Source organism: Etheostoma spectabile, chromosome 8 (genome assembly GCF_008692095.1).
Source record: "Etheostoma spectabile isolate EspeVRDwgs_2016 chromosome 8, UIUC_Espe_1.0, whole genome shotgun sequence".
In the NCBI taxonomy this organism is placed as follows: Eukaryota; Metazoa; Chordata; class Actinopteri; order Perciformes; family Percidae; genus Etheostoma; species Etheostoma spectabile.
Genome location: NC_045740.1, coordinates 18,504,711 through 18,521,069, shown reverse-complemented (window position 1 = coordinate 18,521,069; position 16,359 = coordinate 18,504,711). Strand labels below are relative to the sequence as shown.

General features: G+C 41.5%; 1 protein-coding gene across 2 annotated transcripts in view; it reads right to left on the bottom strand.

Moving 5' to 3' along the window:
* Nucleotides 1-16,359, bottom strand: part of wasla (WASP like actin nucleation promoting factor a) — a gene marked incomplete at its 5' end in the record, with an annotated part of 33,613 nt that overhangs the window by 11,029 nt on the left and 6,225 nt on the right. The window contains 6 exon segments of one of the 2 annotated variants that reach the window (XM_032522949.1): nt 37-79; nt 365-566; nt 6,266-6,289; nt 8,313-8,409; nt 10,135-10,221; nt 12,873-13,007. In XM_032522949.1, the coding sequence (XP_032378840.1) occupies nt 37-79; nt 365-566; nt 6,266-6,289; nt 8,313-8,409; nt 10,135-10,221; nt 12,873-13,007 (588 nt within the window). 2 annotated transcript variants of the gene reach the window in all.

Below are 16,359 nucleotides of genomic sequence, written 5' to 3'. Positions count from 1 at the left end.
TGTGTGTGTGTGTGTGTGTGTGAAGGGGGTACTCACATCAAAACCTGTGTTTGGATCCCAGCCCACGTGACCGATGTGCCTGAAGAAGACGGGACAGATATGTGGTGAGATCACACACACATTAATATACAGAAATACAGCACGCGGGCGGCCATGTGCACATGCTAAATAGTGAGCCCACACACACAAACACACTCCCGTCAGGGAGAGTGACATCAGTCAGAGAGACAGTGTGGTCATTGAATGTTCTCAGACCTTAACACAACATGTTTACGGCTGGATCAGATTCATCAGATTTTCCTGCTGTATTTTAGATCGTTCTAATAAACAGAAAATCTTAAACTACACATTTAAAGTGACTCACTGGAAGTTGCTGGGCGTGCCGATGTCAGCCTTGGTCAGCTTCTTCTTCTTGCCTTTGGTCTTCTTGTCCTTCCTGTTCAAGCCGCTGTGGCTCAGCATGTTGTTGAGGAGGTATGGCTGCTGGTGGCTGTGGGAGTTGTGGAATCTGACGTTGTTGATCTCCGGGTTCTTGATGTCCACGGTGGCGATGTGCAGAGCTGGACCTGCACACAGGGAGGGCGGGAGATGGAGAAATGTTTAACAGAAGAACAGAAGGGCCACTTGGTCACCACAAATATTAAAATGTAAATCAGAAGATTGTACTGATCCCATTGCTGCTCCTCAGAGGATGAACCCTTGAACCCCAGATTTTAACAATCCCATAATCCTCCCTCTTGCACCAGGGTATTTGGGCTTTCTGCATAGTTCAACAAGTTAAAACAGAAAATGCCTAATATAACAGAATGTAATGTTTTTTCACACTTTATCTATTCATTTGTGAGAGTCAGCTTAAAGACACTTTTCATCTGCAGTCCCCTGACAGGTCACAGCTAAAACTGGTGCACTCCCCCCCCCCCCAGACACACACAAGTGAAATGTTTTAAATCCAATCCAATCCAATCCACTTTATTTGTATAGCACATTTTACAAACACAAAGTTACCAAAGTGCTGCACAGAAAACTCAAACATACAAAACAATTAATGTAAAATATGGTAAAAACTAAATAAGAGCATCTGGTTTAAAAAGTTAAAAAAAATAGATAAAAATACTAAATACTAAAATACAATAAAACAGTAAGAGCCATCAGAGGACCACACAAATTGCTTTATAATGGTGCTGGCTCCAAGTCTGACAGCAGCACTGACAAACTTCTCACTAAAGCAAGGGTCTTCAATGTTTATTAAGGAAAGGACCCCTCAACTAAAAGAGACAGGGAGCAGGGACCCCTACTATATACAAATTACCTGGGCCTACATAACATGTAGGGCAGCCCAAAGCCTTTATACATATCTTTTTAGTGCACATACATGTGGCACAGTGAACTCTTAGGATTAACCGTGTCTTTTGAATGACTACCCAACCTACTGGACAGTGAGCCTAACATTAGTGGGGATTTGTATTTGCTAATGATATGTTGAATTCATGTTAAGACATTTGAATCTTTGAAGAAACTTTCAAAAAATTAACAATAATTTGGAGGCTCACCTGCAGTGACTCTGCGGACCCCCTAGGGGTCCCAGACCCCCTGTTGAAGGTCCCTGTATTAAAGGATTGAACAGCCTCACGGCACGTACAAGCCACGACCTGTCGTTCTTGAAGTTTATTATGAATAGAGAATACGTCACAATCTCCTGAAAACATTTTATTACTAAATGTGATGAAGGACGACCTAAAGTTATTGTCATGGCAGGAAAGGGGAAAACAATCTCTGATTCCTACTTCTTAAACGTGAATATTTTCTAGTTTTTTTCTCTCCTCTGTGACAGTAAACTGAATATTGTTGAGTTGTGGCCAAAACAAGACTTTTGAGGACGTCCTCTTGGGCTTTGGGAAACACTGACCCACATTTTTCACCATTTTTATAAGGAATTAAGACCTGTGGATACCCAGATATGGTAGCTGTAATGAAGACTGCATCATATGGGGATGCTGGCAGCTTTAACTGACCTGACACCCCCACCCCCCCCGACTCTGACATACTGTCTCAATTTGCCTTTCGTAATCTCTGGTACCTGAGAGATCAACATAGCAAAGGTTGTAAACTCTCTTACTGAGCTTTTATGATCCATCTTCTCTAATATTAAAAGGCCAAGCGGCAGCCCGTCTCCTCATGTCCGTCCAAACCGTTCAGTCCTCGAATTCCTCGTAATCTCCATAAACAGCAGCAGCATCGGACGTAAACCACTAATCCACTGCTAATCCCAGTCCAAATCCCGGGGCTACACATGAATGTTGGATGTTTATGACCAGGAGCAACAGGCGCGCCTCAAATCTGCCGTCCCCTGAGGACCAGGACGGACAGGGCGGCTGTTTCCCCACTCCCAAGCAGAGCTTCAAGGGGTGGTCCTGTGTAGACCTGGGTACTAAAGAGGAGTTTTACAGTACTGACAGAAAGTCTTCTGTATTTCAAGTAATGACAAATCATTTGGTACAAAGCTTTGATGCCAATGTGATAAAACTGAAGTAAAAATCTAATTTCTTGAGACTGAATTTCATTCACACGAAGTTGCTGTACGACTGCATACAACATTTAACATTTGAGATCTTCAATGAAAAGCATGTCAATTCTTATGTATCGTGTCACATTAGTAAATAATCCTTTCACAAAATGCTATTCTCCTGATCGGTTTGCCAAGGAAAGCTGCTGGACTCGCTGCCTGGACTCTCGGGGTTCTTTCCAAAAACAAATCTGACCACCAACAACTTCAATTTCTAATTGGCGGAAAGCAGCAAAGATCATCCACTCAAGTCAATTCCCCTCGATGGATAATAAAAGGTCTGAACCGAAGCCCACTGGACTCAGCTCGTGATAACCAGCATATGTTAAAGAGCTTCAGCTTATGAGTTCCCATCAGGCACCGAGAGACCGAGGCGAGCCTTCAACATTCCCAACATAGTGTGTGTTATTCCTGAACTGCCAACATTAGCATTTTATAGCTGTTCTTACAATGGAGACAAGAACAATACACGTGAGGAGGAGTGGGGAGGCAAACATGCGAGACACACATTCATCTCCCAGAGCAACAACGTCCCTCTGTTAGTCTCATGTTTCACAGCTGAAATGTCAGAATGCCACTGGAGAGAAACTTCAATGAAACAACGATCTCAGTCACAAATCCATGGAGTTAATTGAAGAGACGACTGATTTGTTCATTATATGTTGATCCTGCTCTTTGCGGCCAACAGTCAGCCAAAAATGTTTGCCAACAGTCAGCAGCCTTAATGAAAGTAAACAGCCTGTTGGGACGACATGTAGACAGCTGCAGAGGAGCAGAGCTAAATTAAAGCTCTGATGCACTGGGCCCATTACTCACAACTCTGTTTCCCTGCACCTGAACACCATCATGAACAAAAGCGGTGAAATAGCATTTGCAATTTTACCTGCCGCTCACGAGCTGTCAGCTTGTCATGCTTTCTTTTCAGCCTGAAGTACCAACATCTACTTTTACCACAATGCAGTCAGAAGCTGTAACATTCCCAAAGTTTGGACCACCTGTCATCTCCCTTTACTTTAGGCAACGTCCACATTAAGCCGGGTAAAATCTGAAAACATCTCTTCGCTCTCCGTTCTGGCCTTCAGTCCATTCAACACCCACAAGGTACTGGTGTGTATTTTAACAATCTCCAGCCTCCAGATCAGGAGTCGATGCATAGACTGTAACTGAAGCCAAAACTGGATCGCCCCCTTGTGTCTGGCTGCAGATAAGGTCGTAAACCCCCCAGCCTCCATGTTAGTGGCTGGGACATGGACCAAACTCATAAATCAAATCAATGTGTCATTTCGAACTATAGGCTTGGGCTTCATTCTGGCATCTCTTTATCTGCCCCGCATCCCAACAAACAAACAAACAAACACACTCTCTATAGGCTAATCAAACTCAATGCCCCAAATTACTTACCAAATTACTCTCGCCGTAGCTGTAGCTGCGGCGAGACAAGGGGTCCACAGGTCGCAAAGCAAAGGGAACATGATTTTTGGATTCCCAATAATTTATTCAAGTTACAACGACAATGTTATTCCATGATGGATTAAAAAAGCTTCTGGATGGCCTACAATTGTCAGAGCACCTTGTTGAAACGACGCATTTCTCAAAACTAAGTCTCTACACTGTATTGATCTGGAGATATTAAATAAGACCTATAAAGCGTGTATCCTCCTGTCGTGGGCGACACCGTTGACTTAAAAGGGTTAGACCGTATATTATAAAATGGTAAGGGTTTAAAAATTCGTAGTTATAATTGATGCCATTTGCAATTGTAGGTGTCCTGTCAAAGGAAGCAGAAGTCTCCATTATGGGGCTTGATAGGGAAAATGCTTTGTTGTTGCAGTACCCCGACTGACCATCTGGGTAAATTGGCAGAAAGAGTGGCGGTGCTGTATCCAGCTCTCGACATACCAATGTTCCCCTGCGCACCACATGTTGGAGACCTTTTATCTTTCTGATTTTTGTCAGAAGACTTTGCAAAAACACAACAGCAATGTGTCAGTACTGTTGATATAATCCTGGCACAGTTACAGTGATGTCGTTAACGTGTTCATGCCAATTCAGGCACACTTCTTCTACTAAAAACATAAATTGAGAAACTATAAAAAGGACCAAAACAAATGTTGAGCAGCAGTGACTGTGGGGATTATAGATTAGGCCTAGTGTGCATCACAACAGGGTTTAAAGGGAACAACAACAAAGACCATGTGGTCTACATTTGGCACAGATGGCCTTCCTGCTGACAAGATTAACCTGCGGCAGCCTCCACTCTGTGGCAGTGTGTGAGTCACGCCGTCTGTGTAACAACACCGCTAACGTGTCAGGAAACACCACAACGCAACCCTACAGTCTCCTGGCATTTATCATCCGGTCACGCAAATAACATCTATTTCTGTAGGAGACACTAGATGAGCATCGATGCTCAAACAAGCTGCTTCGTACAACCACAGTCTGTATTTGGATACGTACACTACCGTTGAAAGAAGTCTGTATCTCATGCCACAAAAGCTTGATTACAGGCAGAAAGCTGAGCGCAGGGCTGGGCGATATGGAGAAAAATCAAATATCACAATATTTGTGTACAAATACCTCGATATTGATACCGCAACAATATTGTAGTGTTATTGTGCTTTCACAAAATATTTACACAATGAGATTTATGATACATAAACATTAGTAATGTGGCTATAATGACTAAGTGGGTAAAGGAAAATAATAGAACCGTTACAACAGTCTGGTAAGTTCAGAAAATGACAACTTTACTGTAATGCAAAAGACACTTTTGCCATATTACAACATGATAATATCCAAAATCTAAGACGATATCTAGTCTCATGTCGCGATATCGATATAAGATCGATACTGTCCAGTTCTACCTAAGAAGACTACCCTTTGCAGTGTGTATGAGTGGTCTTGGATACTTTTAGGTTGTTGAAAGTCCTTTTCATAAATAGATCTTACTTATTTTGTACATTGAGAACAAAAACGCTGTACAAAGGTTCAACCAGACTGACAACTGAAAGGGACAAAGATCCCTCTGAGCAACAGTTGAATGAGAAGAGAAGAAAAAAGCAGTCATCGCTAAAATAAATTGGAGGCTTAGCATCAAAATATGTGCAGATTTAAATAGAAACAGCTTCCTGTTTTAGTGTAAAGCGCACAATAATGCAGTTTAAATTCCCCCAGGCGCTGCCACTCAAGATAACGCTTGCTCTTCAATCTAACCACTGAGTAGACTGCAGAGGGCCCGATGCAACACGCAGCAACTCAATATTTAGAGCCACATTGCACAGACGGGCTTCAATAATGATGGGCTTCAATAGTGATGGGCTTCAATAGTGATGGAGTCTCACTGAGTCTCTTCTGGAATGGAAAAGGTATTCAACATCCCAATTCCAACAACATTATCCAATCATACAAAACTGTAAAGGGGATCCACTTAATGAAGGTTGAAATCCTTTAATTCTTCCTCTTTTGGGATAATTTATTTATTATACTGTTGGTATCTCTGGTAACGTTTTCTAACCTGAACTAGGTTTTAGCCATGTGCTTGTTTTAGTCACTGAACACCATGCGGGACAACAATTGTCCAAACAGACCCCAGATCTGCTGATCTCACTTAAACAAATCCAGATCTGAGTGACCAAGCACACTGGAGGGCCCCAGAGTAGAGGAAATATAATCTCAATTATCAATATTAGGAGTTCAACGTACCATTTTTAGGGTCACCTCTCTTCTCTGCAAAAGACAAAATTTACAAAATTAAAGTTTCAGAACAAAATCAACACAAAATGGAAGATATTTAGGAGTTTTAAAGCAGCGACAGAAGACGACGGTTTTAAAGCCCGCAGGTGTCAACGCCGTCAGAGAAAACATGCTGCGTGGCGTCTTCGACACCTCGGGCAAAACAGTCAGAAAAAGAGTTCAGGAAGTCTTTGAAAAGGAGCAGAAGAGGAGAAGCCAAAGCTTTGAAAGTCCGCTTGTGTCTTTTGTGTCCCAGCTCTGTGAGGCTTCGCTTCGGACTGATCACAGTTTGAGTGATGCACTTCAAAAAAAAAGGCCGGCATGCAGAGAGGAGCTGCACTCCAGAGACGTTAACAAGACAGCTTCACTACAGGGAGAAGAGGAACCCAATGAGCTCAGAGCAGCAGGGGAAAGAAGAAAACCGTCCCAAACCAAACCTTAACTCGTATCCTCGTCTGGTAAACACCTTTACAGATGTCACATTCTGGGCGTTAGGACTTATAACCTTCACATTAATTTGAGCTCAGCCCACATGGCAACTTGGAATTTAATATCTTGGCTCCAGTTCTATCATTATCCTGAAAACCTTCTCCTGAACCATTGGCAACGCAACAAATATCTTTGTCTGTCTGTCTGTCTGTCTGTCTGTCTATGTTGTGGTTTTATTGGTGATGGCCTTTTAATTGGAAGAGTGCGGAGGATGAATGTGGCAAAAAGGCAGGCAGCCTAGTCTGACAAGGTCGTGCAGTTGATTTTGTTTTTTCGGTGCGTCCTCTTCCGAACTTGGGAGCAGCCGCTGCTTTTCACTAAGTCTGCAAAACAGTCTTAACTCTAATGGTAATGTTTGGAGCTGCAAAGATGAATAAAATGAATCGTCAACTGTTTTGATAATGGGTTTAAGTCATTTTTAATTAAAAAAAAAAAAAAACAGGTCAAATGACTCCAGCTTCTGATAAGTGAATGTTTTCAAGTTTCTAGAAAATCTCCAGATTATGATTATGTTCCCTATTGTCTCCAGACAATGAAAATAAACCTAAAGTAGCATTTTTAAATCCACACTCTGCTTCTCAGATTCTTTGTTGTCATGATTATGCAGTTCCTGCATTTAGTGCTTTGGTTTACTGATGGGTTGAATAATCAAGCTGACTTCAAGAACATCCTCTGCTGGACCACAAGGCAGTGCAGTTCACAAACTTAAACAAACAACAACATTCATACACTTTTTTGAGAGCACCTTTAGCTGAAATGGTTTGTTTTGGTGATTTGCATTTTCTACAACCTCAACTGAATTGAAGGCTTCGATCAAAAAGGAACTCCCAAATAAATTGGTGTTCAGGATGAAGAATTCCTGACTGAGAAGAGACTAGGGATGTACGATTCAGAAACTTTCACAGTTCGAGTCCGATTTGATTCGAAAAAATTATTCATAGTATGTAAATGTAGTTACTTTCCACATGTCTGTATATGTCCTTTCATATCATTGTTTTTAATCATTCTGTTATGATGTATGTGTATGTTGTGTGTGATGTCTGTAAGCTACTGGGACCTTCAATTTCCTCTTGGATTCATCAATAGATTATGTATCCATCATGTGACTTGCAGTAGACATACAATAAAATAATTAAAATTCAGTTTTTGGAATTCTACGAATACATTTTAAACCCCTGGAAGAGACCAAAGAATCCCGCACAATGTTAATCACTTCTGCTTAATTTATTAACAATCTGCAGACAAGACGTCCTTTCTACCGCCACACATTTAATTCCAAAAAGGCCATTCAAATATCAAAGTGGCAGCAAAACCGCGATCCTCCTTGTTTACGGGGCTTGAGCCGCAGATGCAGAAATGAACTCTCCCCCAGTTTAGTCCCTGGGATGACTCGATTTCATGCAGCCGGACGTGAGCGAGGCGGAGTTTGGGACTGAGGACGAGGTCTTGTTAGCAGACGAGGCGGTGAGTGTTCTTCAGGTGTGAAAGGAAGCAGAGAGAGAAGAGAAAGCGGAGCAGTAAAACGTACCGGTTTTGCGTTGTCGTCGGTTGAGCAGGTCGTTGATGGCGGCTCGGAATCGTTTGGCCTCCTCTTCACTGGCGAAGTTCAGACCGACCTGACAGGTCTGAGGGGAAGAAGAAGAGGAGGAAGAAGAATCACAGGTGATTATAATGACAAGCTGCCTACTGGAAGGATGTGTGGATCAGAACTGAAGCATTGTTAACTTTGGAATTTTATTTTTTAGAAAACTGGTACAATAAAAACACCGATCACTGATCATAACATCAAGATCATTTTGTTAGTTTTCATCAGGCCCTGTCTAGATTTATTTACACTGCTGAGTCACTTACAGGTGAATCTATTTACTTCTGGTCTCGTCATGAATTACAACCATTCTGGCTTCTCTTTAAGACTTACACATAGACTTAAGACCCCGACACACCGACCAGACGGCCAACCCTCGGCAGAAAAGGCCGTTGGACTGATCAGTCTCGCTGAGTTGGTCAAAAAAAGCCTCGAAACAACCAGACGTAATACGTCTCCATGACAGCAGGCGGCGCTAATCTGTATTGTCACCCAAAAAAAACTAGTTTCTTCTGAATCTGTCTTCCTTTCAGGTCAACAAAAATTCGTCAAAATTATTTATTTTATTATACTTTATTGGTCCCACAAGGGGTAAACTACACTTTACACTCTGGTGTTTTTACACACAGGCCTGGACCACACACACACACGCGCACACACACACACACACACACACACACACACACACACACACACACACACACACACACACACACACACACACACACACACACAAAATGGAGAGGTGTAATAGTGTGGGGGGGGGGGGCTGCCCATGGAAAGGCATCTCGAGCAGTTGGGAGTTCAGTGCCTTGCTCAAGAGCACCTTGTGTGCTCCAGTGCCCAGGAGGTGAACTGGCACCTCTCCAAATACCAGTCCACCACCATACAATGGTCCGTACAGGGACTCAAACCAGCGACCCTCCGGTTCCCAGCCCAACTCCCTACAAACTGAGCTACTGCCCCCCCAGAGACTCTAGTCCCGCTCATCCCGCTCCTTGCTTCCGGGTTGGTTTGAGTCCGCCTTCTGGCCCTTAGGATCCCACTTGTGAGACGAGATGCGTCATTGTCTCTTACGGGCTACTTTTACATCGCTACGTTTTTGGTTTTTAAGCCGAGTTTGGAGCCAAAAGCGAACTCCCTGCTGTGTCTTTAGCTCCAGTAGTCGACCTAATCGCAGTTAAAACTAACACGCCTAAACCACACATCTCGTCACCATTCTCGTACACCGGGGTAAACAGGAGGCAGCGGTGTATACGCCGCCTGTGGCCTTGTAGTTGCCATGGTAACGTCAGTAGCTTATCCTCTGAGAACGAGACGCCATGACCCGATCGGGCTGCGAAACATTGGCGGTCAGTGTTGGTGTTTCCAAAGGTCTACACAATACATTACATACACAATACACTGTAATACGAGTGCCAGTTTAAGACGATCATTTTGCTGTTCGTGTCGATAACACACACACAAAAAATTCAGATTCAGAAGAGTGAAAAAAAAAAAAAACTACATCTGTAATGGTCTGATTAAGCCCACAACTTAATTTTAAATTTATTTTACTTGGATAAAAAGCCTTCAAAAGCCCTCTGCTCAGAAACAGCAGCACCTTAAAGAGCAGACACGTCCTGAAGGCCTGTGGCTGCATCACATTTCTGTCTGGGTGTAAAGACTCGGTGTGAGCAGACCCTGATATTTACCTTCGGTGGTTATCACACCTTATTAAACAGAGTAGGGCGAGACTAGCTGCGGTTTTGAGCTGCACACTTACATCGCCTGTAAATGAGATGAAGTAGGATCTGGAGCTGCTGATGGAGAAGTTGTGGTAAAGCTCCTGTTCAAACATGGTCTTCCCTTCCTGCAAAAAAAAAAAAAAAAAAAAAAAAAAAAAAAAAACAGAGAGAAAGGTCAGAGGAGATTCTGCTTCATGTTCAGAAGGACCACACGTGACACGGTAGGTATCCATCCACTGTACACACATCAGAGACACATTTAAGTCTTGCTATTCATTTAAAAAGCAAACCAGCAGCTTCACAAGGTGGATTAGAGATGTTATGTATTTCCTAAAGCTCGAAAAGATCAGATACACCCTTAAAGGCTCCCTGCAAACATTCAGGGGGGTCTGGGCCCCTTTTTGGAGTACTATGAGAGCCATTAACAAACACCATTAATTATGGATGACTAAGGTGTTATTATGAGAGTGAAGCGGCAGCCCCCCCCCCCCCCCCCTTTTTTATTTTTATTTAATTACAATTATTATTTATTTATTTATTTTTTCTCCTTTTATTTCATTTCATTTGTCTCATTTACTGAGATATCTTACTTTTACTATTATTGTCACTTTTTTCCCCTTTTAATGTCCTCTACCCATTCTTTTCTGTACTGGTGTCCATTTATTTAGACACTGAGTTGCATATGCTCCATCTCCAATCCCCCGTTGGACTATTACTCTAATGGACAATTATTCTTGTGAAGATCTGGACCTAAAGGGACAATCTGGGATGGGTGGGTGGGGGGGTTGAGGTGTGGGGTACCTTTCATATTGGTTAATTTCTGCATAACACAGCCATATATTGTTTGTACATACTTGGTCCATTATGTGCTGTAGAAAATGTTACATTGTTTATGGAGAATCAATAAAAATTGTTAAACAAAAAAAAGCAAACCAGGAGTTTTTACATTTCCTTCCAGATGGTTACAACTGCTCAGTTAATTTCTATTAACACTCGTACTGTCTTCACTTTCGGGACCCTCTCGTATGCCTCGTGACTTATTTGGGGGTTTTAAAATCAATTCTGAAATACAATTTTACTTCATAATCTATTAACAAATATTGTCATTATCTCAATTTCAAACAATTGAGATAACATACTGTATATGTTAAGGGAATGCATCAGTCTCTACTAGCACACAATTAAAAATGGAAGTGGGATTTGTTTTTGTTTTAAGGTTATAATTCATGTTAAAAATCCACTATGTGATCATTCTAATCTTGGGAAAAAAAAAAAGAGTCATATCACGAACAATTTTCTGAGTTGAGTCAGGAAAACATGTTTATCACAGAAAATAAGGTAAAAAAAAAAATGTAACTTGTACCATTTTTCTTCTTGTAAAAATTTGAAATGGGTCAATTTGACCCGAATACCACACAAGGGTTAAGACAAATAAATGTTGAGATATTTTGAGGTTTAAGAGAAACAAGCAAATTGTTGGCCTTTTCTTTATTTGATTTTCTGACAACAGAGCTCATTAATAGAGATCGTTTTGGTAGAAGACTCAATTATTAAAACGTCAAGCGTGCTAGAATGCACCACCAAGGAGGTTTTCAGATAATCTGTGATGTCCGCTGCATTTTAAACCACCTGTAGACTCATGCAACAACAAACCTATTAAATATGCAGCATGTTTTCAGTCTCTGCAGGTTTTGTCCACAAACTATGATATCAATATGGATAAACACACATCAGCGGCTGGAAATTGACTTTGATCCATGAGGGCTTCACAATAAATTCCACATCGTTTTTAAAAGCACAATATTTATTTCCTAAATACCGACGGGAGTGAAGAGGGAAGAATGTGTCAGGGTGTTTCCTAAGCATAAGTTCTTGAAGTAATATTGAGACACTTGAAGTTTATTCTAATGAAATGTTGAGTATATTTTCCCAGTTTTGGGAAATTCGCTGATGGTCTTTCTACCAGTTTCATAACTGTACATTTGCAATATATTTTACACTTCACTTTTTGTATGGATTAAATTAACAAGATACGCGTTTCTACGAGATACAATATCTGTGCACTTATTGTTTTCTGTGTAGCATTTCAAATTGTATTTTATGAAATTTCTAAACTGTATGTATTTCTAATGTATTTATTAACTAGCCCTCCTTCGCTTTCCCTAAGTGGCTATGCCACTTGTCAGGCCGCCATGGTAAATAAGAACCTGTTCTTAATGACTTGCCTGTAAAAATAAAAAGGTGAAATAAATAAAAAAAAAAAATATAATGAAAAAAAAAAAAAAAAAAAATCATCTAACTCTCAAACTATTCCCTTGAAGCTATGGAGCGGCGTTTCTGTCGCCGCAATCAATTAGGAATTCTAAATAATAAAACTGTCGGCACATCCACATGATAAAAGCCATCTGTGACCACGCTCCCACGCTCTCTCTCTCTCTCTCTCCCCCCCCACCCACACAGTTAATAGTAGCCAAGGAGGATACGGAGGATTTAAAAAAAAAAAAAAAAAAAACATGGACTCCTCAGAAGAGGTAATTATCTTCACTCTAGTTTCTGCACGGGTAAGTGGCCGGACACCTCAATCCTCTGGAAATATTCATACTGAGAAACACAGAGAGAGTAGTGTGGAGCTTTGTAGCAACTCATTGATCAACGGCTTGAAGGTAACGGACGTTCATTAACATCCAAGAGGTTGAGAAGATGCTTGATTCGACTACCGCTGTTGGCTTTAGCTACGGCGCTACAGGGGTTTCCTCCACAGCGCGGCCTCGCTCACCTTGATGTCGAACACTCTGATGAAGTAGGATCTCTGCGGGTTGTCTTTGACGAGGCAGGCCACGCCGCAGCACCTCTTCACCCAGCAGCAGCTGCGGTCCGCGCCGTACACCTGGACCACCGCCGAGCACAGCGTCTGAACGCACAGGGGACAAAGCACAGGGCCGGGAGTGCCATCGGCTGCACGAGTTTTATGCAAAAAATAAAACAGTTACTGTGACATCTTTTCTCGATGTTGGTTTATTTGGGTGTTGATGACGGAAGGAGTTTTTTTTTGTAAAAAATAAAACAATTGTTAATCACAAAAAAGTAACATTTAATATTCTAAAAACACACGTCAGGTGTATAAATTCCTACAGAAAGTCAGACTGCTCAGTGAAAAGTCTCCCGGCTGCATGTGTCACGGAGCAGCCAACGAGGAAGAGGAAATCTACATGATGCAAAACATTTCAAAACGGGGAGAAGGACTACGCACAGCACACATCCGCTTCACCAGGTGAGAAACAAAGACAGAGACCTTTTGCTATCAGTTCAAACATGCAAATATCTACACAATGGATTGTCAAATGTGCAGAATACAAGTAAATAAAGTAAGGGGTCAACTAGGTTGATGTTATGCATGTGCATTCATTTGTGATGTGTGTCTTGGCTTTGCACTTTAATTAAAAAGGAGGATAAAAACTGATCAGGCGCCCATAGTGCTCAGTTGGTAGACTGGGCGCCCATCTATAGAGGTTTAGTAGGCCCAGGTTTGACTCTGACCTGCGACCCTTTTCTCTCTCTCTCTCTCTCTCTCTCTCTCTCTCTGCTGTCCTGTCAATAAAGGCCGAAAAATGCCCCCCACAAAAAATAAAAATAAATAAGATCATTGATTAAGTACATCACTTCTATTACGTTGGACGGGGCCTGTGATAGAGATTTTTTTAAAAGATGGTGAAATTCAAAGCAGTAGAGGCTGTACTATCCTGACTTTTAAGGCCAAAGTTTGCTGCGACCTAAAAAAGCTTGTCAGATGGTCAAACAGAGTCTGAAACAGAGTCTGGAACAGAGTCCCCCCCCCACAATACCTTTTGTAACTTTCTGAAAGTAACTGACTAGGTGTACAAAGCAGACAAAAAAAACAGGGTTTGAACTAAGCCGTTTTTAATATTCTACACAACCACTTCATTTTTTCATGTGATAAAACTGAGTGCAACACCCTGAATGTCTTCAAGGAGAGACTCCCTGAAGGTGTGCATCATCACAGCAGGCTTTTCAAAACGCACATAGAAATTCAGAACCGGTGGAAAACACTTGGGGCCTCCGCCTTTAAAGTGCTAGCACACTGCTGAGCATTTTTACTGATGAAACAGAGATAAGAATCTGGTTCAGCAGCAGGTCAGCCGACCTCCCTCCACTCGGCACCACCCGGCCCTGGGAGCATCGGAGCAGTGAGGGGGAAGAAACATGGCGAGTCATTTAGGAGACATCATGTAGGAGCCATTAACGTCGAACACTGAATTTTGTGCCAATCCCTCTGGTAGATGTTGAGATATTTCACTGAAAAGTAAAAACCTTTATGTATAAAAATAAAAAAAAGGTGCTTTGCCGCATGTAGTTTATAACTTTGTGGTAATGTCTGAAGTTCTATCATGGTCTCTAACATTTGTTGTGCCTTGGTTACCCTGTTTCAAGACATTCTAGCGTGGTATAGAAAGTAGCAGGAAAACTCCATGTGTGCCAGTTCTCATTGATATTCAACAAGCTAAGCTGCTTGACTCTGATTGGCTAACAGCTTAGCCAATGAGAGCCTGGCTATCAGCATCAATACAGATACCGTGACTTTGATCACGATTTCTAAACAAGACTTTATACCAATTTTATAAAACAAAAAAACATTACAGTAAAAATCGTTTTTATTTTTAATATAATGATTTTCCTGTCTGCTTTGATGAAGTGTAATGTTGGAGAGCCAAAACTAAACATTAGATCTTGGTAGAAGCGTGCTGATTGGCTCACTGACGCTGGTGAGATTTACTCCTTAGGGATTGAAATTGGGTATTTAACAAAGAGGCATTTTTCCGATACTCGATACTTAGGAGGCAATTAGGTCGTTGCATAAAAAGAATTGATGAGGTGATCCTAGATGAATAGTCAGGGGCGCACCAAAGGGATTTACCATGAATAAAATTACATGTCAATATATCCAATAGTTGTTGAGATATTTCAGTCTGGACCAAAGCGAACTGCACTGCTTACAAAGTTACAAACGATCGTTCAAATTTAAATGTGTGCTGATATGTCCGGCCTGGACTGCAGACAACGTCACTTCTTAGATACGTCTTAGAGATTTCCCTCGTCTGTTAATCTCAAGGTTTCTTTCATTTCCTCGGTTTTTTGGGGTGTGTTGCATGCTGTACAGATTCTAAAAAATGATTTTGGTTTGACTTCAGTCTTGTCTTCAGAAGTAAAACACATGATCAGTTAAAAAGACTCCAATGTTTAGCCCAAAAAGGATCACCGTCACGTATTAAAAGTCCTAAACTCTCCGCCAATATGGATTTGAACGCCCTTAAAATCCAAGCTGATCATCAGCTCTGGACTACAGTGCTTGTCTCATTTCAAAGCTGACATTTCCTTTATTAACCTTCCCTTCTGCAGAACAGGAAACGGGTCCAGCTGCTGTCCTCGGCGTCTCAGCCCGTTCTGGGTTGTGGTTTTGAGGTTTCTGCAGAAGTCACACTCTGTTTAATCCTTTGCCGGAGTTTCTCCCTCTGCAGCAGAAAGTGACCAAGTCCGCTGGGGAGGAGGAAAGAGGAAATGCCACATGGCCGGTTTCCTCCTCGGTGATATATGGAGTTGGAAGAGCAGCAGGAAACACTCGAAATCACCACTCAGCATCATATAGAAAGGTCAAAGGTCGGCCGTTAAATGTCAAATTTAGTCAAATCTCGCCGAGGGAAAGTAAGCAGCTCTAAACACAGACGACACTGCAGACACATAAGACTACTTCTCTTAAATTCCCTTAAATTCCATTTAGATCAGAGATGACTTAACAATCAACAGAAAATGTATCCGCAACACATTTCGATTTTTTAAATTTAAGCCGCAGCCTTTGAACAACAAACCAAATTAGCCTTCCTGCTGAAGTCTCCTTCTTATCCAACTTAGAAACTCATAGAACCTTTGTTTATACTCGAGAGATCATTGAGGGACGGGCACTCATTTACAATGAGTAAAATACAAAAAAAAAAAGACAACACAAAAGAAGCGACACCACCATAACAATAGAAAACTACTAAAACGTTCTGCATTGGAAAAAAATAATTAAGATGTAAAAGAAAGCCCAACTATCTAAAAGCTATTACAAGTAAAAAAAAAGGTTTGGAGGTTTAAAACCAGATTTCTAAAATGTCCAAAAGGCAAAAGTGAGTTGATTTTGAGGAAGAGCTGTGTTTTGAGGAAGAGCTGTGTTTTGAGGAAGAGCAGTGTTTTAAAGAAGAGCAGTG